This window comes from Tachysurus fulvidraco, chromosome 21 (genome assembly GCF_022655615.1).
Source record: "Tachysurus fulvidraco isolate hzauxx_2018 chromosome 21, HZAU_PFXX_2.0, whole genome shotgun sequence".
Taxonomy (NCBI): Eukaryota; Metazoa; Chordata; class Actinopteri; order Siluriformes; family Bagridae; genus Tachysurus; species Tachysurus fulvidraco.
Window position 1 is genome coordinate 1,079,803 of NC_062538.1, and position 23,007 is coordinate 1,102,809.

A 23,007-nucleotide genomic window follows, 5' to 3' on the forward strand; every position below is an offset into this window, starting at 1 on the left:
ATATCTAGCAATTGTAAAATACCGAGAGTTTACATGTTTTTTTTCTTGGTAGGCCGAAGCGATCAGAGACGTACTCTCTTTCTCTTTCTCTGATTAACTCGGAAAAACGTATCAACTACGTGACATTTCATCACTTGCTGAGCCGTAACATTTCTTTTTCTCCTTGTACGTCAGAAGAGTCTCACAATAATTAAGTTATTCGATATCAACAATCAACAGACTTCATGCAGTAGCATTATTAGTTTCACTAATTTGCTTGAATGATCAATTTTCCAAGAGCACGTTTATTCCTCTAAAACTGTTCACGGTGAATTATCTGTCAGTCCAACTGTCTGTCTGTCTGTCTGTCTGTCTGTCTGTCTGTCTGTCTGTCTGTCAGTCCAACTGTCTGTCTGTCTGTCTGTCTGTCTGTCAGTCTGACTGTCTGTCTGTCTGTCTGTCTGTCAGTCCAACTGTCTGTCTGTCTGTCTGTCTGTCTGTCTGTCTGTCTGTCAGTCTGACTGTCTGTCTGTCTGTCTGTCTGTCAGTCCAACTGTCTGTCTGTCTGTCAGTCCAACTGTCTGTCTGTCTGTCTGTCTGTCTGTCAGTCAGTCTGACTGTCTGTCTGTCTGTCCGACTGTCTGTCTGTCTGTCTGTCTGTCTGTCAGTCCAACTGTCTGTCTGTCTGTCTGTCTGTCTGTCTGTCTGTCAGTCCGACTGTCTGTCTGTCCATCTGTCTGTCTGTCTGTCTATCCGTCTGTCTGTCTGTCTGTCTGACTGTTTGTCTGTCTGTCTGTCTGTCTGTCCGACTGTCTGTCCTTCCGTCCGTCTGTCTGTCTGTCCGTCTGTCTGTCTGTCTGTCTGTCCGTCCGTCTGTCTGTCTGTCTGTCTGTTGCCATGGCATCCTGCAACACACTATCCAGGTGTTCTGTGCCTCTTTGGTAACTATTGTAATCATAAAAACTATACAAACTATAGATGTATTTGTTTATACTTCGTGTTTGTTAAATGTAAGTTAGTCTGCATCAGTTTCTTGCATATACTGTATGTGTTAAAAAAGTGACATCACCCTCAACACCACAACAGCACAACACAATCATGCTGCTGTACAGATTATCAGCACCTGAGGCCAAATCACAGCCCTGGCCATATTTAGTGCAGCAGCAGTCTTGCTGGTGTGATATTGCTTAATTGTAAAACCAAATCATCAGCAGTGTAATAAATATTACGACGAGGGGACGGAGAGACCGGGTGAACCGAGCAGGAGCGGCGTTTCATCAGAGCAGGCTAGTCAGAGGCACCGCTTCCTGTCGCTAAGCAGATAAAATGCTTTTACGATGTTATCTGGCTAAGAACATTTTGTAACAGATGTTTGAATATCATCTTGTGTGTCACAGCACAATGTCATGTCATTCCTTCTGTAGTAATTCCTTTAAAACGTAAAGAAATTAAATCCGTATAAATCCGCCTTCGATCGTCTGTCTTCATTCACGTTTTTGAATAATTCACGTTTAAGTTACCTCATAAAGGATAATTAGGTAAAGGCCGAGCGAATATCGGGTCGTTTATTATATAGGATACGAGTTAACCTGAACAGAACATAAACCTGGAGATTTACCACAGAGTTTTGCAGGAAGTGGCGTCTTCTGCTTCCTACTTCCTCTTATCGTGCTTGGCGACTTTGTTCTGTAGGCCCAATTTTGTTCTCTTATTATTTCAGTTTGTTTGTCCGCTAGCTAAAGAATGCATGCAGTGTTTGAGCCCTAACTGCCCTCAGGTAGGGTAATAACATGCACACTGTCCCTGCAGATTGTCTTCTCTGCTCGGGTGCGGTCTTACCCTGTACCTCCGTTAGGAAATATCTTTCACACGACGGATATTTCGTAGTAAATCAATGCAGTCGGAGTGTTTGAGTTTGTCCGTGATCTCCTATTCCGTACAGTAAAATGTGAGCAGCAGCTGGCTGAAGGTCTGCAGGTAGCGTTTTACACAAATTATTATCTGAGATGATGAAACTTCGATTTTTTATGCAGTTCTGGAATTAATACAGTGAAGTCAGCGGCAGACATTAAAGCATCCAAGCAGACGTTTTCCTTTGTTGATGATTTATTATTCTAATTCTTTTTCTTTCAAATTGGATCGATTTAATCAGACACATACTGTAGATGGAATTTTTCTTTAGTTTAATACAGAATTCTTCTAGAAACTCTAGATTCATTCATTCATTATCTACCACTTATCCGAACTATCTCAGGCATCATCGGGCATCGAGGCAGGATACACCCTGGACGGAGTGCCAACCCATCACAGGGCACACACACACTCTCATTCACACACACACACTACGGACAATTTTCCAGAGATGCAAATCAACCTACCATGCATGTCTTTGGACCGGGGGAGGAAACCGGAGTACCCAGAGGAAACCCCCGAGGCACGAGGAGAACATGCAAACTCCACACACACAAGGTGGAGGCGGGAATCGAACCCCCGACCCTGGAGGTGTGAGGCGAACGTGCTAACCACTAAGCCGCCGTGTCCCCCCAAAACCTCTAGATGCTCAAGCTTTTATTATCATTTCAATTTTTTTTCACAGTGAGCTACACACACAAGTCTGTTATCGGGACTTTCATTTATCTATCAGTTATCGATCAATATGATTCATTACAAGAACACTTTCTTTCCATTCAAACCGTCTTTTCAAAGCAATGAAAGCAGAAACCCTTTTTTTGAGCATTTTCGTTTTATCTGTAAGAAACCTTTTGTTCTTTAAAACAAAGTCGAAAATTCTGACCCGGCTCTTTATTTTTCGAGCAGCCGAAGGTTCGGTTCTTTAGCGTTCGTCTTGGTTCTTCTTTGTGTTGTAATTGAATGGTTTGACTCAGGGGAAGCTCGTGATCGTAGATCTCGGTGTTACTGGACGACACTAATAATGACGTAGCCTCAAACAAAATGAGGCTGAGACTCTATTAGACTTGACTTGTGCTACAGGCTTCTAGCTAGTGAATTTTTACACTTAAGAGTCGACATCATCCGGTCGTTCAGTCGTCTAGCGGTCTAGCGTCTCACTCGATTCTCTGCTAATTCAGTTCATGTAAATGAAACAGGTCTGTGTGTGTGTGTGTGTGTGTGTGTGTGTGTGTGTGTGTGTGTGTGTGTGAGGAAGACACTGGACTAATTACACCCGCGAGGATCTTATTTATGACCTCAATAATCAGGTCAGCCTCTGAGGACCATGATTTTTTACGAGATTGAGGTTTCTCATTTAAAGTCATCCTTCCCTGTGAGAGACGGGTCTCTGTGTCCCGATACGTCGTCTGTAGCGCGAGTCCCCGAGACGCCTTTCGTTCTGCACATAAAAAAATATGCCGCAGTTTTAATTAACAGAATGGAACGAGATCCGAGACTGTCACGCCTGAGGCCATGAATCACCAGGACTCCATGTTACAAGACACGTTTTTTAATGTATTTATCGTACCGCTTTTTTCTTGTTGATGAATGATGTATGTAGAATAATGAGAAAAATGCAGTTTTTTTTTTGTTTTGGTTTTTTTTGCTAGGGTGTAGAAACACCGCAGTTTGTGTTAAATTTTATTTCAGCATACAGACGTTGTTCCTCTCCTGGAAGTGAGCGCTGCCTAAAATATGAGGATCTTTTTATTTCGTTTAAACCTTACTGGTTTTGGAATAGTGGAAAAATTCTGGAAGACACGAGTTCATATTGTTCATCAGGACTGTTTTAACGTCTGCGATGTTTCCTAACAGATTTTATTGATCTATTTATCGAACTCGTTTTAAATAGCGGTCTAATCTCAACCTGCACATTCATGTAAATTGCCTTTTAATGTTCCACGAGCTTCATATCTAACAGCACGAGAGTACAAACCTCCTCGGCTTTCCTGTCACGCTCTGCAGGATCCCGGGCTCGACGCGCACCTCGGGTCCTTAGACGTCTAGATTCCCTGTGAATCTTCTCACATCCTTCCTAAAAACAATAATAATAATAATAATACCTGTATTTGTTTGCATTTGTTTGCTGCTCAGGTCAGATCGTCTACCCTCAGGGTGCGTACCGGAGTATCGTATCCTGAGCTACTGATTTCTTTGGTCTGAAAGGAGAAACATCAGAGATCCCAGCAGAATTAAAACCATGAACCAAAAGCCACAAATTGCATTATTTTTGAGGAGCCCACCATTCCATCCACGTTGTAAGTGGCCCCTGTGGACTTCAGGAAAATCTAATAAAAACTCCAGTAGCTGGTAAATCGTATCAGTAAAGTGTTCACGCTCTCCACCCTTCTCTTACAATGTCAGTACCTTTAAAAGCTTTGTTAAAGGAAACGTGAACAGATTACGTTCGAGATCAGATCTCGGGCGCTTAGAAAGCTTAGAAAGGCTTTCTATTCTTCATATACACTACATATATACTGATTCAGGGCAGATTCTTATTAAAGAGACAAGAAATATTCAAAGAAAAAGCGTTATAGTAATTATTACACTGTGAAAAGTTCGCAGTTTGACCGCAGAATTCGGTATAAGCGGTTTAAAGCATGGGAGCGCCCCAGAGATCTGATCTCTGATCTGTTTAAAACTGGTGGTCTGTGGTTCACTTCTACCAAACGGTGGTACGGTCCGAATAAACTATCCGCTTCTTCACTTCGCATGCCAGTAACGTGATTGGTTCAAATTGTCACTTCCTGTTTTAGCTTTAACAGGGAATGTCAGGGAAAGATTTTTTATGGTTATCATATGACTGATATATAAAACCAGACGGTCCAAAGACTGCAGCACTGTAATAAGTTTGCGTACCTGGTACAAGTGCATGCTCTGAGAGCACTGTGATAAACACAGGAGAAAACTTTCCTTATACGAGAACGGTTCTTTGTTTGCAGGTAATACAGCACATGTGTGCATCACCGTTTGAGTATCGGTACCAAAAAAATTAACCAGATGAACCTAGGGCCAGGGGGACACGGTGGCTTAGTGGTTAGCACGTTCGCCTCACACCTCCAGGGTCGGGGGGTTCGATTCCCACCTCCACCTTGTGTGTGTGGAGTCTGCATGTTCTCCCCGTGCCTCGGGGGTTTCCCCCGGGTACTCCGGTTTCCTCCCCCGGTCCAAAGACATGCATGGTAGGTTGATTGGCATCTCTGGAAAATTTTCCGTAGTGTGTGAGTGTGTGTATGTGAATGAGAGTGTGTGTGTGTGCCCTGTGATGGGTTGGCACTCCGTCCAGGGTGTATCCTGCCTCGATGCCCGATGACGCCTGAGATAGGCACAGGCTCCCTGTGACCCGAGAAGTTCGGATAAGCGGTAGAAGATGAATGAATGAATGAATGAATGAATGAATGAACCTAGGGCCGAGTTCAGACGCAGTTATAAGCCCCGCCCCCAAACAAGAAAACCAGAATTGGTCCTGAGTGCAAACTCATGCATTCAGGCCCAATTATTATATTCCTACTGGACTTGTATAACCTTTAAAAGTCGCTCGTCGTTCGTTCGAATGCATTTCTATACATCTTTGAAAAAGAGAGAAGCGCAGGAGGTTTGTACAGTATACACTATGTGCAAAACTGTCACTAATAAACAGAAAGAAGCCGGTCGGTTTTGAGTGGGCGTGTGCCGTGGTGTATTCTTCGGTCTCCTGTGGGATATGCAGCGGGAACGAGAGACGCAGCGAGTGAGAGACAAGAGGTGAGAGTGTGTACCCTGTCATCAGTTTGGGAAGGCAAGTGGGAACGCTGAGTGACTCATGGAGCTCCCAAACCCATGTGAGTGGGGCGAGCGTGGTGTAATGAAGTCGAAGAACATGGCAGAGAGAGAGAGAGAGAGAGAGAGAGAGAGAGAGAGAGAGAGAGAGAGAGAGAGAGAGAGAACCCACTGGTGCTCTCCCCAAACCCTTCATTCTTTCACACCACACCCTAGAGGCCACATTTTAAATGTAGCTGTCATCAACACTGCTGTGTGGGTTTTATTGCCTCTGCTCTCAGCTCTCGTCTGTTATGTCTGAAGGACTGTGAACACTGTCCGCTTTTGTGCTCTGAAGGCTTCTACTTTCACCTCACGACTCACAGTAAGGACCAGCTGGCTGCAGTAGACGAGGATGTTACTGTAAAACTACGACATTTACCTACAAACTATAGACTGTTCACTGCAAAGCGTTTCATAGACCAACATCTGTGATTAATAATATTTAATGCTTCTGTGTGGACTAACTGCTATATTACAGCATCTAGCCATATTGTATGTGTGTGTGTGTGTGTGTGTGTGTGTGTGTGTGTGTGTGTGTGTTTGCATGTATGTGTGTGTTTGCGTGTATGTGTGTGGTGTGTGTGTGTGTTTGTGTGTGTGTGTTTGCATGTATGTGTGTGTGTACGTGTGTGTGTGTGTGTGAGTGTGTGTGTGTGTGTGTGTGTATGTGTGTGTTTGTGTGTGGTGTGTGTATATGTGTGTGTATGTGTGTATGTGTATGTGTGTGTCTTTGTGTGTGTTTAATATTCTGTAGTCTACAAGAAGAATATTGTATATAGTAACATTTTATTTCTGTAGTCCAATGTAGACAAATGACAAACTACAAACGACTGACATGAGAACAACCTGTTCAGTGTAGTTCACTATTGTTCAGTTTTGTTCACTATTGTTCACTATTGTTCACTATTGTTCAGTGTTGTTCAGTGTTGTTCACTGTTGTTCACTATTGTTCACTATTGTTCAGTGTAGTTCACTGTAGCTCACTATTGTTCAGTTTTGTTCAGTGTAGTTCACTATTGTTCAGTTTTGTTCAGTGTTGTTCACTGTAGTTCAGTGTTGTTTAGTGTTGTTCACTGTTCACTGTTGTTCACTGTAGTTCACTGTTGTTCAGTGTTGTTCAGTGTTGTTCATTGTTGTTCACTGTAGTTCACTGTAGTTCAGTGTTGTTTAGTGTTGTTCACTGTTCACTGTTGTTCACTGTATTTCACTGTTGTTCAGTGTTGTTCACTGTATTTCACTGTTGTTCAGTGTTGTTCATTGTTGTTCACTGTATTTCACTGTTGTTCAGTGTTGTTCACTGTATTTCACTGTTGTTCAGTGTTGTTCACTGTATTTCACTGTTGTTCAGTGTTGTTCACTGTATTTCACTGTTGTTCAGTGTTGTTCAGTGTTGTTCAGTGTTGTTCAGTGTTGTTCAGTGTTGTTCACTGTATTTCACTGTTGTTCAGTGTTGTTCAGTGTTGTTCAGTGTTGTTCAGTGTTGTTCAGTGTTGTTCAGTGTTGTTCAGTGTTGTTTAGTGTTGTTCACTGTAGTTCAGTGTTGTTCAGTGTTGTTCACTGTAGTTCAGTGTTGTTCAGTGTTGTTCACTGTATTTCACTGTTGTTCAGTGTTGTTCAGTGTTGTTCACTGTTGTTCAGTGTTGTTTAGTGTTGTTTAGTGTTGTTTATTATTGTTCATTGTTGTTCACTGTAGTTCAGTGTTGTTTATTATTGTTCAGTGTTGTTCAGTGTTGTTCAGTGTTGTTCAGTGTTGTTTATTGTTGTTTATTGTTGTTTATTATTGTTCAGTGTTGTTCAGTGAAACACTTCAGACTGTTGTTATAGAAAAACAACACAAAACCTCACTGTAGATTAGTGTTGAATATTATTCTCATTTATCAGCCCAACCCTTTAAAATACGCTTGTGATTTATTAATAAACACATTGCACTCTTTAACTGTTTCATTTTAACAGTAGTTCCTCACTCACGTTATAGCAGCTACATCCAATCCTTCACTCATTTTTTTTGTTCTTTTGAAGCTTACGAGACCCTGCAGGTTGTTGCGTCACATGAAACTGGAAACTCCTTGCGCTGAGAAACTGTTACAAAGCACCGAGACTCGTCTATTAGAACAGAACTCTGTGTCTCTGTGTTTCAGCTGTTATGGTTATGGGTGCTTTGATATTGTGATGAATTTAGGGGGGAAGTCGTGACCTAACCCTAAGGTTGTGGGTTCGAATCTCGGGCCGGCAATACCACGACTGAGGTGCCCTTGAGCAAGGCACCGAACCCCCCCAACTGCTCCCCGGGCGCCGCAGCATAAATGGCTGCCCACTGCTCTGGGTGGGTTTTCACGGTGTGTGTGTGTTCACTGCTGTGTGTGTGTTCACTGTTGTGTGTCTGTGTGTGTGTGTGTTCACTGCTGTGTGTGTGTGTGTGTTCACTGCTGTGTGTGTGCACTTTGGATGGGTTAAATGCAGTGAACAAATTCTGAGTATGGGTCACCGTACTTAGCCGTATGTCAGGTCACTTATAGGCAAATTAAGAGGTTATAGCATCTATATTCCAAACATCAACAACTATCCATACAGCCATTCTATATAAAATGAGTCGATATGATGATTGACAGTCACCTGACCGGTGGTCAGTCGTCTACAGACTTGGAGACCTTAGATGGATGTGTTATAGAGAAAATCACAAAAATCAAGAATGAAGAGAAAGAAAATGAGAGACAGAATCAACCTCTTTGATGTGTACCAGATTACATCATGTTGCTGCAGTCACCTCCCACCTGAGCTTTAGGTTGTCATGGACACCAGCGCTTTCTCCAAATACCTTCGGCACAGGCGCTAGCAGCTAACACGCACCTTGTAAAAGACATGTAAGATGATCAGATCAAAAAAAGGAGGCAGCTGGAAAATACCAGAAGGACTCGGTCAGGAGGAGGAGAGGAGAAATAAATCACCAATTATTTGGTGAAAAATACAAGATTTTGTATTTATATTAAGAGCCCTTAATAATCCAGCTTGCTTTGGAGTCTATAACATCCCTGTGTGCATTATTAAAAAAGGAATCTCAGCTCAAGCTGTACGTTTCCCAGAATACACAGCGACTCCTACGGTATATACGTTCCATGAAATAAGGATGCGATGCGTCATCTTTCCACACCGGTTCCCTCGTAGAGTCCACGTAGAGTGTCTTTGTTAATAATAAATGAATCCAGTCAACCAGCAGGCTTGTTAGTCAGGCCTCTCACATGTGTCTCTGTGAAAAATGTCTCCATGCTTGTGTGTGTGTGTGTGTGTGTGTGTGTGTGTGTGTGTGTGTGTGTGTGTGTATGCACAACTCATAAATCTTCAGCACAAAAGCTGAGGTACGTCATCATACAGGATGGGTAGCAAGTGGCATGGGAATGATCTGTATCCTAACAAGGAGAGAAATCCCACTGATTTATAGCTGGAAGTGCTTCAGGAGGTCAGCTTACTTACTTAAGAATTCTCTTGCACTTTCAGAGGTGTACTTGTGTGTGTGTGTGTGTGTGTGTGTGTGTGTGTGTGTGTGTGTGTGTGTGTGTGTGTGTGTGTGTGTGTGTGTGTGTGTGTGTGTATGAAAGAGAGAGAGAGTGTGATATACACTGAAAGGCAAAATAAGAAGACCTGCCGTATTTAGCGTGCACAGAACCGGGGAACACGTCCTACATCATTCGCACTGTGAGCACTGCAGGTATCAGCAGAATCGGAAATGAGAAACAAATGTGGCTTGAAAGTAAAAAAAAAAAAAAAAAAAAAGTGTGATATAAGCAATATACTCACCTGCTCGAACTTTATTCAGAAATGGAGACGTTGTTTGTCGGACAAAGTTTTTCAGAAAGTGCTGATCTTCTGGGATGGTCGTCGGTATGTCTTTAGATTGGTGGAAAGACAAACAGAGGAGCTGACAGAATGACTCTCTCTGTACTGTATCTGTGGTGAGCAGAAAAGCAACTTCCTGTTTGGGAACCTTTGTGCAGAAGACCACATCCAGCAGGGTGGATGGTGAGAGACTGATGCATGAGCGTATCCTTGGAAACCAGGAGGCACCTGCCGAGGGTGTGATGTTGCCGTGCAGATGTCTCAGATAAATAAAGACGGGTTTATATGATTACAGGGTCGGTTACGGCACGGCGTGAGATGGACGGAGGACGTTGGCTCCGGAACGTAGGATTTGAAAGCGTATCTTTTTTCGTCGCCCCTCAGGAGAACATTTTGGGGGAATCGGTAGTCTTACTTAGAAATTTTCTGGAGGACCAGATTTACATCAGATCTTGATGATTTAGAAAATAAAAATTGAATGCAGGTTTTCTGCCTTGTCCTTTGACTCATAAAACAGGATATAATCACCTTCATGGATTTATCTCTTGACCAGAAGAAGGAAATGACTCCAAATTCAGTAAAGACATCAGGTTCCTTTAAGCAACATGGAATTTATTCCTCACTAGAATTTATGTTTCATATGGAAATCTAGTAATTATTCCAAACCACAATCTTTTTCAAGGAACCTGCAGTTATCACTGTAAAAACGTTCTGAACTGATGCCACATGTGACCTTTAAAATGATATAATAAAACAGATAAAACTTTTTTTTTTTTTCCTTTTTTTTTGGGAGGGATTCTTGGATGATGACGTGGCTGAAGCTGATTGTTTGTCAGCTTCATTAGAAGGCTGTGGCCAGTGTAGGTGTTCCCATTGACCCGTTAAAGCGTAATAAATAGGCTGTTCGTTCTGACTCACCTCCTTCCAGCAGAGCGTTTATAAACGTCGACACGGTGTTAATAACGTGTGAACGTCGGGTACAGAAACGGACGAATCTCCTGACTTCACCGTCATATCATAATTTAAGTGGTCTAATATTATGTGAAAATATCCTTTTCTCATCTCTCTCTCTAGCTCTCTCTCTCTCTCTCTCACATCTCTCTCTCTTTATTTTCTCCTTTCTTCCATCCTGTGCTAATCGAGTATCTTCACACATTTACATTGATGCTCTTTTGCTTGGACAAACAAACAAACACAAAAACGGTGTAAACGTGTCCGTCGGGGGAAAAAGCAGATAAAATGAGAGGCAGACCGAACACAACGTACGAAAAGCACTGTGTCTCCCTTCACAATGCTAAAATGACAATGCTGCCCTGTTGCTATGTAACCTCTCTGTTGCTAAGCAATGAGTTGATGATTAGAATTCCGAATCCAGAGGAAGAGTGGTATTTTCTTTCCGTCATTCTGCCAGGAGTCGCTTTTGCTGCTCTCCCTGTGCATGACTGCCTCGGCGTCTGATCCCAAACCGTTTGACGTAATTATGCCGTCGAAGCTCTGAACGATCGTATACATGCTTAACACCGGTAATATACAGCGGTAGAGCGGGACGCGCTAATCGATCTCAGGACCAGATATTTATTTCTGGATAATCAAGAAGAAAATCTTTCTTTTATTAATGTGGCTCTGGATATCTGACTGTCCTGATTTTTAGAAGAGGTTTCACTGCAGTTTAATCAGCGTGACGTGACGAGTGTCAGTGTGGTAACGAAGCTGGAGTTTCAGAATAGAGCAGCGTGTGTGTACATCACCGCTGGAGATAACTGGAGACGACCTACTGCACTCAGGGTGCCTTTACTGTTACTTATCGTATCGTATATACGACCGCGGTTACGCGCTTACGGATCAGAGGCCTGACGACAGGCCTTTGGGTTAACGCATTATCGTTGCTATAGTAACAGCTGGTTACACAGGGACTAGTGTAGAGCGGATGCTCTGTGGAATCGAAGGTCGTAGATCGAACTTTTTTGTATAACGTTTAAGAAAGGAATCTCTTATGCTTATGCTAATTTTATAGCCTGTAAGTGAGAAGATGAACATGCGTGACTCATAAACGATCAACAACGTTAAATACGTCAAGCTTTAAACAGATAAAAGGAGTGATAATAGAAGAAGAATAGAACGGGGGACATAGAAGCTTTTATTATTGCCACATATACATTACAGCACAGTGGGATTCTTTTCTGCACATACCCCAACTGAGGAGGTTGGGGTCAGAGTGCAGGGGCGGCTATGATACAGCGCCCCTGGAGCAGGGAGGGTTGAGGGCCTTGCTCAAGGGCCCAGCTGTGGCAGCTTGGCTGTGCGGAGCCTTTAACCCCGATCCTCCGATCAACAACACAGAGCCTTAACCAGGGTTTTTGGATATCCCAGTCTATTATGAGCCTGGGGTCAGAGCGCAATGTCAGCCATCGTGTGGCGCCCCTGGAGCAGGTGAGGTTAAGGGCCTTGCTCAAGGACCCGATGTAGACGTCTCATCAGCTTGTGGCCTTGAACCCCGACCTTCCGATTAGGAACCCAGCGCCTGGAGCGCTGGACCATCACGTCCTTGGCGTGTAATAAGTCATTTATTAAGCAATTAAACACTGCAGTTGTATTTAAGCACAATAACACACTTCAGAATACTGTTATACACAATAATTCACTGTCATACCTTCATGTGTTATTTCATAATACTGTATTCTTGTGTTATAGACATATATAGCATCCATTCCATAGCAAGCATGTGTTATATCACCTTCACCAGTTTTATCAGTGTATGTGTAATATATTGTTGTGTACTGTAGTTATACTCGGACAGTAAAGCACGAATCTGGTTTAGCTTCATGTAGACAGACATACTCATGTTACACTTCCTGACATCATCAACCCCCTCAACTAAATGAGGTAATAAATCTCTGGCAATACCCTGTTATGCCCGAGGGTCTGCGGCTATACATCATGCAGACGGATATATCGTACGATATTGTGTACGTTCTGCTTGTCCTGTATTTATAAAGTATGTTGAGCTCCACCCAAAAGCTGAGAGGTACAACACAGGACCATTATGGTGGTCATTACCTGTTTCAGAGACAGAGACGTGTCAGGGAGGAGCCACTGACCTGTCAGCACCGATCATCACCAGAGAATATTTCTCTCTCTCTCTCTCTCTCTCTCTCTCTCTCTCTCTCACACACCATTTTCTCTTTCCATCACCGCAGTGTGTCGGGTTTCTCAGTCAAGCCGAGCTCCCGGTGATTCACCCACTGGTTAGGAAAACAACGGCATCGGGGGGAAACAAGCCGGTAGTCTGAACATAGTCGGCACCTCCAGAGATGCCACCTGCCATACATTTGTCATTTCAATACGTACATAGATTATAGTGCCATCTGTCTGCACAAAGGCGTTGAAGGGAAGAAGAAATGAGCGTGAACAGAAGACACAGGGTTTTAGATCAGAAGATTTCAGGTGGCCCGAAGCACACAAGCGAAAGGATGTATGCAAAAGGAGAAATGGTAGAAGGAATAATCTCACATTTGGCACTTGGTGCATTATCATTTGTCTTAGTCAGCTATCTGAGGAATGGTGGAAGTTAGGGCCAGGCTGAGCTGAGCTGTGCTGTGTGCAGTGCTGTGTGCTGAGATGTGTGCTGTGTGCTGTGTACTGTGTGTTATGCTGTATGCTGTGCTGTGTGCTGAGATGTGTGCTGTGTGTTATGCTGTGTGCTGTGCTGTGTGCTGTGCTGTGTGTTATGCTGTATGTTGTACTGTGCTGTGTGCTGTGTACTGTGCTGTGTACTGTGCTGTGTGCTGTGCTGTGTGTTATGCTGTGTGTTATGCTGTATGCTGTGCTGTGTGCTGAGATGTGTGCTGTGTACTGTGCTGTGTGCTGTGTGCTGTGCTGTGTGTTATGCTGTATGTTGTACTGTGCTGTTTACTGTGCTGTGTGCTGTGCTGTGTGTTATGCTGTGTGTTGTGCTGTATGCTGTGCTGTGTGCTGAGATGTGTGCTGTGTGTTATGCTGTGCTGTGTGCTGTGTACTGTGCTGTGTGCTGTGTACTGTGTGCTGTGTACAGTGTACTGTGTGCTGTGTGCTGTGTGCTGTGTGCTGTGTACTGTGCTGTGTACTGTGCTGTGTGCTGTGTGCTGTGTACTGTGCTGTGTACTGTGCTGTGTGCTGTGTGCTGTGTACTGTGCTGTGTACTGTGCTGTGTGCTGTGTACTGTGTACTGTGCTGTGTACTGTGCTGTGTGCTGTGTGCTGTGTACTGTGCTGTGTACTGTGCTGTGTGCTGTGTGCTGTGTACTGTGCTGTGTACTGTGCTGTGTGCTGTGTACTGTGTACTGTGCTGTATGCTGTGCTGTGTGCTGAGATGTGTACTGTGTACTGTGCTGTGTACTGTGTACTGTGCTGTGTGCTGTGTGTTGAGCTGTGTACTGTGCTGAGCTGTGTGCAGAGATGTGTGCTGTGTGCTGTACTGTGTACTGTGCTGTGTGCTGTGCTGTGTACTGTGCTGTGTACTGTGCTGTGTGCTGTGCTGTATGCTGTGCTGAGCTGTGTACTGTGCTGTACTGTGTACTGTGCTGTGTGCTGAGATGTGTGCTGTGCTGAGCTGTGTACTGTGCTGAGCTGTGTACTGTGCTGAGCTGTGTACTGTGCTGTATGCTGTGCTGAGTTGTGTACTGTGCTGTGTGCTGTGTACTCTGCTGTGTGCTGTGTACTGTGCTGTGTGCTGTGTACTGTGCTGTGTACTGTGCTGTGTGCTGTGTACTGTGCTGTGTGCTGTGTACTGTGCTGTGTACTGTGCTGTATGCTGTGCTGAGCTGGGTGCTGTACTGAGCTGTGTACTGTGCTGTGTGCTGTGTGCTGAGATGTGTGCTGTGCTGAGCTGTGTACTGTTTGCTTATTTTTATTGTTTAATATCCAAAACATTTAATTTCTCTGAATTCTTGAATCAGGTGTTGATTAATCTGCCAGAACAGCAGCTCTGACAGAAGCTTCAGCTGCAGCATAAATCACTGGACTATAAGAATGTGCTTGTACTAATAGCCTTACCGTTGGTATAGCAACAGCTGTTTGTTAGTTTTAGTGACCATTGTCTGCTTTTACACTGTATGAGTCTTGTGATGATTAAAATAGTTATTATAGATGTTTCCATTGTTAGCAGAATCTGTTTTTTTTTTTTTTACGACCCTTACGTCTGACGCGCTGATCGCTCCACGTGTATAAACGAGGTGTTTAGACTTCTCCTGATTCTCTGGACTCGTTTTTTTCTATCCCGGTCTCTGCATTTATCACTTTGTTAGATCTAGTGAACACGTCTATTTTTAGACCACACCCTCGTCTCAGGATTTGATCATTTATTATAGATTACTCACACTCACAAACCCTAACCTCAGACCAGGAACCGAAGCAGGAACCAGGAAGTAAATCATTAAACCGCTTGTTAAAGAAAATGAATTTTAGAATAAAATCATTCCTTCAGATGTTCCAACAATAAAAATAGGCAGGGTGGTTTTTGTGATTGTTTGGCAACCGATCGATCGATCCATCCGGAAGCACTTCAGCTTTCGATGAAGCTATACGTTTTCTCTTCCTGTGTAGAAAGAGTTTTAGACGTCAGCACATCGGGATCGTTCGCTGTAATGCCGAAGACTCCGGAATCAACTCGGCCACTTCGACCCAGATCGAGTTGCCAAAGGTTCTCATCCTCGTAGAATGTCTTATTAAGATGATCAGGAAAGAATATGGGCAACACACTCGGCAAAGTCAGTGTCAGTGTTTCTGAGAGCAAGACCACAAACAAGCTTTTAATAGGACAGAAAAGACTCAGATGCAGGTACTGAACTCATCCTGAGCTAAAATCATCAACACTCAAGGAAAAGCATTTATCCAACTCTCTCTCTCTCTCTCTCTCTCTCTCTCTCTCTCTCATAGCAGTTCAGCTGAGGAAAGAAAAGCAGGCCGAGAGATCTCCGAGTTTGTAAATAGCTGATGAATGTACTTTGACATTCTCCTGGGAAAATTGTTGCGGGTTGCCTATACAGCGTCATGAAAATGCCCCCACTTTTTATTTATTTATTTATTTATTTATTTATTTATTTATTTATTTATTTATTTATTGCACTGCCTTCATTTTTTTTTCTCTTTCATGAGGTAGAGATGGCTTTTGGGAACGACCGAGCTGCAGGCCGTTTAGGACGGAGTTTAGGCCCACGTCCGTGTCGACGAGTCGGCGCAGGTACCGAGAGGAGATGCGGAAGAAAACGCGGTGCTGTAATTAAACAGCAGCACGTTCAGGGTAACGTTTCAGAATTCATCCAGGATGGTTCAGATGTTTCTGAGGGTAAAGGATGGCTTTTAGGGGTTATCTGAAAGGTAACGTGCCCCAAAATAAAGTACAGACTGTCGAATAAGATGAAGTCTGTATGCTTTCACGCTCGACTTGTACAGTAGTTTAACTAAAGGATAAACTACAGACTCTACATAACTTACAGAAGCTGAGACATGAGCTCGTCTTCAGAGGTGGATGTGGATATGACTCTCTCCGTAATAATCCCCCTTCCCCTCTCTGTTTCTGTGCAGTACATCCTACGATAGAAATACTTCATTAAAAACCATGTACAATCTGGCTGCACCTACTGTACACTTTGCCTTTAGTTGTGAAAAAAAGGTATTCGATTTATTTATTTGCTGTAAACATCTAAAGATGACATGGCAACCCTGACATTATGGCACATCGTGTCTGCACCTCTGCATCCAGTTCCTGACGTGAGCATGGGTCAGTTTGGTTCCAGCCCCATCGGGCCCGTGTTTATTAACGCTTCCCACTTGCCGTTCCTGTGACTGACCACATTCGAGCTGGATCGTATCTGTCAAAACAAGCAACAAAAGAGGTTGTGGATGAGAAATTTTTGAAGGTTAACATTTGTTGAATGTTGAAATGAGCCGCATGGTGGATTTTCACCAATTCAAGATTCAAGAGGTTATTGTCATTTGTGCAGTAAACAGTGTTTTACACCATACAATGAAATTCTTACTATGAAATTCTTAATTTAAGGACATTCATTCAGTCATTCATTCATCTTCTATCGCTTATCCGAACTTCTCGGGCGTCATCGGGCTTCGAGGCAGGATACACCCTGGAGGGAGTGCCAACCCATCACAGGGCACACACACACACACACACACACTACGGACAATTTTCCAGAGATGCCAATCAACCTACCATGCATGTCTTTGGACCGGGGGAGGAAACCGGAGTACCCGGAGGAAACCCCCGAGGCACGGGGAGAACATGCAAACTCCACACACACAAGGTGGAGGTGGGAATCGAACCCCCGACCCTGGAGGTGTGAGGCGAACGTGCTAACCACTAAACCACCGTGCACTCCCCCCCCCTTCATGTTCTCCGACGTCTTTAAAATGTCCCAATATTTAAGTGTGTGTGTAATTCGAAGCGTGACCTGGATTATTTTTATATGATATTATATGAGACTTTATTGGTATTACAGTGTGTGATATTAATACAGTAAAAAAAACATCATGGTCATTGTGATAAGTTTTTTTTTTACTTCAGTCAAGTCTTCTTTTGTCCTCGTCACACAATAGAACAAGGCGCACGGCCCGATCCGTACATCGCACGAACATCACAGTCATTTCGCTTTCTCACACTCACTTTAATGCTTCAGTACTTTAAGAAATTTGACTGGAAGCGAGCGAGCGGCGAACACGAGTCTCTTCATCGAGCGCGTTTTTGGACGTTATTTGAAATATTTTCAAACGAGGGTTTATTATCCTTTATTCGATTACGGGTTAGTAATCTACTTCTGGAAAATAAACAATCTGGCTCTAACGAGGACGAGTCCGCTCCACTGGATCGTAAAGGCGGCACAAACGATGGCACAAAGTTGAGCCGAAACTTCTTGAATGTTTTTACAGAGCGAGCGTGCGACGATACGTGAAGGTGTGTGTTTGTGTTTGCGTGTCTCGCTGTGACGCATCAGATTCCTACACATAAGGCAGTGACTCGGGTGTCGTGTTGCTCGTCATACAGTACATCTGAAGTTATACTGGAGATATATAAACATACTGTATATGAACATCCCATGCATTTCAGTGGCTCATTGAATACGGGGCTTTTATTGAGCTATATTGTTTATAGCTGGCACTTTTCCCACCACACCGGTCCCAAGAACTGGAGCTTTTTTATGAGAACTAAAGTGATTAAATCTACTGATTTTAATGTGTCTTAATGTTCTTCAGTGACATGAAGCAGTCTGTCTCTGCACCAGCCTGGTAAATTCAGTAAAGTAGTCATATCGATTACTTAAAGGAGATGTATTTTATATCTATCTTAAGCCTGCATTTACTGGCTGTTACTATGACTGGTGTGTGTGTGTGTGTGTGTGTGTGTGTGTGTGTGTGTGTGTGTGTGTGTGTGTGTGTGTGTGTGTGATATATCTGCTCATCAGGAAACCATTTCAGTGGTGTATTTCTGTAGACTAACTCTGACGTGGGTCTGTACTGTATGTGTGGACGACGAAGCCTTCCTTCGCCCGTCCAAAACGTCTTCCAGAATCCGGAGACGTCGCGTGGTCGTGAAGCGTGACGAGGTTTACGTTCTTCTGAATCCGTGCGGTCGAAGCTCTAATTTAATTTTCATCCTTCGGTACTTCGGTACTATCTTCTGCCGATAGTCAGAGCTTCACACGATCAACAGTCAGGAGCTCTGCTTCTCCTCTTCCCGAATGAAAAGCTGTTTCTCTCAGGAGGTCGCCAGGGACGAGGCCGATCTCTATCGGAAAACAAAGTGACTTGTAATGAAGCGCAGCTCTGAAAACCATATGGAGCGAGAACACGGCAGACGAGAGCTAGCGCCTCCAAGATCATTTAACACTTAGTTTCCACTTCATTCTCAAGGTTCACACAGAGACAACCCCAAATAGAATCTGCATTTATATTAGGCTTGTGCGATACAACGATGTAATCGTCTCCACGCGATGCTACGTTGCCACGACCGTCATGTTCCGGTGATGTTTTGCAGATTACAGCAAAAATGCACCAACAGTTCAGACTTTTTCACCTCAATTAAACAAGAAATGATTCAAACACAGAGATACGGATCTGAAACCATTTACGCAGATCTCTCTGAGACGATTTGGGGGTGTGGAAGCTCAGTGGTTAAGTCGTTGGACTACTGATAGTAAGGTTGTGAGTTCAAATCCCAGGGTTAACTCACGGGCCACTCCGGGGCCCCCGAGTAAGGCCCTCAGTCCACGGTTGCTCAGCTGTATGAATGAGATAAACGTAGTCGCTCTGGAAAAGTCTGTCTGCGGAATGACATCAATTAAATTTGCTAAACTGATATCAGAAGCAAGTCCTGTTCTTTCCACCTCTCACTTTCTGTCACAGCAAACAAAAATGTGAAATAAAATCTAGCGATCTTTTTTCCACTTAAATAACAGTAAATATGTTAAATAGAGATGACACAAAAAAAAGGCCCCCAAATAATTCATATAAACACACACCGTGAACACACACAGCAGTGAACACACACACAGCAGTGAACACACACACACACACAGCAGTGAACACACACATACACCGTGAACACACACACACAGCAGTGAACACACACACAGCAGTGAACACACACATACATCGTGAACACACACACACACAGCAGTGAACACACACACACAGCAGTGAACACACACAGCAGTGAACACACACACAGCAGTGAACACACACACACCATTAACACACACAGCAGTGAACACACAAACACCATTAACACACACACAGCAGTGAACACACACAGCAGTGAACACACACACACACACAGCAGTGAACACACACATACACCGTGAACACACACACACAGCAGTGAACACACACACAGCAGTGAACACACACATACATCGTGAACACACACACACACAGCAGTGAACACACACACACAGCAGTGAACACACACAGCAGTGAACACACACACAGCAGTGAACACACACACACCATTAACACACACAGCAGTGAACACACAAACACCATTAACACACACACAGCAGTGAACACACACACAGCAGTGAACACACACACAGCAGTGAACACACACACACCATTAACACACACACAGCAGTGAACACACACACAGCAGTGAACACACACACACCATTAACACACACACAGCAGTGAACACACACAGCAGTGAACACACACACAGCAGTGAACACACACATACATCGTGAACACACACACATAGCAGTGAACACACACACACACCGTGAAAACACACACAGCAGTGAACACACACATACATCGTGAACACACACACAGCAGTGAACACACACACACAGCAGTGAACACACACATACATCGTGAACACACACACAGCAGTGAACACACATACACAGCAGTGAACACACACACACCGCGAACACACACACACCGTGAACACACACCCGGAGCAGTGGGCAGCCATTTATGCTCCGGCACCCGGGGAGCAGTTGGGGAGGTTCGGTGCCTTGCTCGAGGGCACCTCAGTCGTGGTATTGCCGGCCCGAGACTCAAACCCACGACCTCGGGGAATGTGGTAGCTCAGTGGTTAAGGTGTTTGGCTACTGCTTGGAAGGTCACTGCCGGGCTCCTGAGCAAGGCCCTTAACTCTCAGTTGTAAGTCACTCTGGATAAGGGTGTCTGCTAAATGCCGTAAATGCGTCAGACTCTCTAACCGTTAGGCCACGCCTTCCCTAATTATAGTAGAAATGCTCGTTTTTTTTAGGTTATTGTTCCTACCTGATTAAATCATTAATCATAATTTTTGTAACGTGATAAATCAAAGAAACTCAAAGTCTCAAATCGATCTCAAATCTCCCAAGCGTCATTCACATCCCGACGCCGCGACGGCTTCAGGGCGGCGTTACGGAAGTGAGATTCGGACAATCAGCAAACTAACAAGTAAAAGTTAAACTGTTCTCGGAATTCAAATCCAAAGCTTTTAGAAATGACGGTCGAGAGCAGATAAAAGCAGACGTTTCTCCGCACCGCCGCTGATCAGTAAGGAAGAAAAAGCAGCATCGATCAGAAGGAACTCGGTTCTCAGAATAGCTTTCTGGAATCCTTCTGCTCTCCGAAAGAATTGCCATCATTTTGAGCGAGCAGGTTTACTGTAAATGCTTCCTGACCTCGTGTCAGTGTCATTATAGCTGACCGCTGGCACAGAAAGCATCCTGTCCGAAGAAGGAGAACCGCATTACTCGCTTTACTCGCATCTCACCTGACTAACCTGATTTTTTTTTCTCTCTTTCTCTTTCTTGCAGGTCCCCCAGTCATTGTGGGAATGAGCATAAATATCGCCAGCATTGACTCCATCTCAGAAGTCAACATGGTAAGTTCAGTATTCGGTATTATGACGTACTGCGTTTGATGGATAACATTCGTCACGGTGACAGAGCAAACTTTTCCGGCGCGGTTGTGTACTCATGACAAAAGTGTAAAAAGACCTTTGTCCAGCTTTCTAGATGGAACTATTCTTACAAAAATACCATGACGCACACCAAGAAAAACATTGTAATGTTCGAGAATCATTCATTCATTCATTCATTTTCTACCGCTTATCCGAACTTCTCGGGTCACGGGGAGCCTGTGTCTATCTCAGGCGTCATCGGGCATCGAGGCAGGATACACCCTGGACGGAGTGCCAACCCATCACAGGGCACACACACACTCTCATTCACTCACACACACACACACTCTCATTCACTCACACACTCACACACTACGGACAATTTTCCAGAGATGCCAATCAACCTACCATGCATGTCTTTGGACCGGGGGAGGAAACCGGAGTACCCGGAGGAAACCCCCGAGGCACGGGGAGAACATGCAAACTCCACACACACGAGGCTGAGGCGGGAATCGAACCCCCGACCCTGGAGGTGTGAGGCGAACGTGCTAACCACTAAGCCACCGTGTGCCCCCCCTCTGTTCGAGAATCAAGCAGAATAAAATCTATCTCTCTCACCATGCAAATGATCAACTCCTTCAGATACAGTACTATGATTCATATAACCTAGTAGCCACCAAGGATTACTAAAAAAAAAAACGTACATTTCTCTTTCTTGTGGTCTTTATGTACCCATAATGTGCATTTGTAATTATGCAGAACGGAGGTCATGACCAGTTATGTAGGGCTCATAGACCTTATGTTAAGCATCACCCAGGAGCCTTTAAAAGAGGATTTTAAGAGCAGCGCTCTCCATTTATGCTGACAACACTCCCTAGACTTCTACCATGTAGACCCCATGCTGAGTTATCGCATTCATCATTTCCCCCAATGCCAAGTCAGGGGAATCTTTGAGATTTTATGAGAAAGTCAGTGCGAGGGACCGACGTCTGCATTCATCATAAAACGCAGAGCTCCGAGGAGGACCACAGTCTGTGGATCAGCTTTTCTTCTGAATGTGTTGAAACTAAGGCCGGCCTGTACGACAGGGAATTGCTTTCAGGTCAGCGCTTTGCTGTGATCGCTTCTAAATGCGTGCTCAGCCTTTTTCAGCTAGGAGCACTTTACGTGGCCTGTCATCAGGCAAATAGTTGGAGATACTATCCCACTGGGGACCTTCAGTTCCCCACAAGCCCCTGAGGCAAGCTATGGTCTCATCATCAGAGAAAGTTCTGGCATGCCTCCTGTCCTAGTCATCAGATTGCACTCGAGACTCTTTGAGACAGCAGTCTTCACACGCCTAAAATAAACTCTCTGTCTAACAGACGCGTGAGGACGAGGACGAGGATGTGGCTGAGCTCGGAATACAAAAAAAGCTCGACTCAGCTTAAGCACTTCTTTTTCACTTTTTTTCTAAACTCGCAGTGAATCCTGACGAGACCGTTATTAATTCGCAGGAAGTTGAGCTGTGAAGATGACTGTACGGTTTCTCCTGAGGAACGACGATGAATCAGGATCGTTAGAATAAGTCAGACGGATCCTCGGGATGAAAATAACCCCACCCGTACTCAACGCGGCGGAGTATCGTATCGACCGTTCTCGTGGCGTTAGCGTACGTAAAAAACGCAGAACACGTTCTGTAATACGTCCGGAATGACGTTTAAAATCGATCGTCGTTATTAAATCATCGCAAGCGAATGCGAGCATGTTGTCATTTACTGAGGACACAGAAAACTGCTGAACTGTACTGCAGGTGGATGAATTCACCTCCAGAGTTGCTGATGAAATATAATATTCGCATAAATCCCACTGAAAAACTGAATGCAGCATTTAAAGAAACAGGAGACTAAAAAATGAGGATGAAATTGTGCTTTACTGCTCTGACAAATCAGCTGCTTGAAGCAGGATTTATAAATCATGGGTTATATATCATTACATAATACTGTTTAACACATAAGAGACTGGGGGGGGGGGTTTCGGGCCGAATAATAAACAAAAATCAAAACGAACGTGTAGCCAATGAGC

The 23,007-nt window shown here is 44.1% G+C and overlaps 1 protein-coding gene across 1 annotated transcript in view; it reads left to right on the forward strand.

The window, feature by feature from the left end:
- The window catches only part of gabrb4 (gamma-aminobutyric acid type A receptor subunit beta4), a 62,700-nt gene that overhangs the window by 11,491 nt on the left and 28,202 nt on the right, over positions 1-23,007 (forward strand). Inside the window, exon 3 of the mRNA XM_027154217.2 lies at positions 20,858-20,925. Coding sequence (XP_027010018.1) covers positions 20,858-20,925 — 68 coding nt within the window. The remainder of the gene's footprint in view (positions 1-20,857; positions 20,926-23,007) is intronic.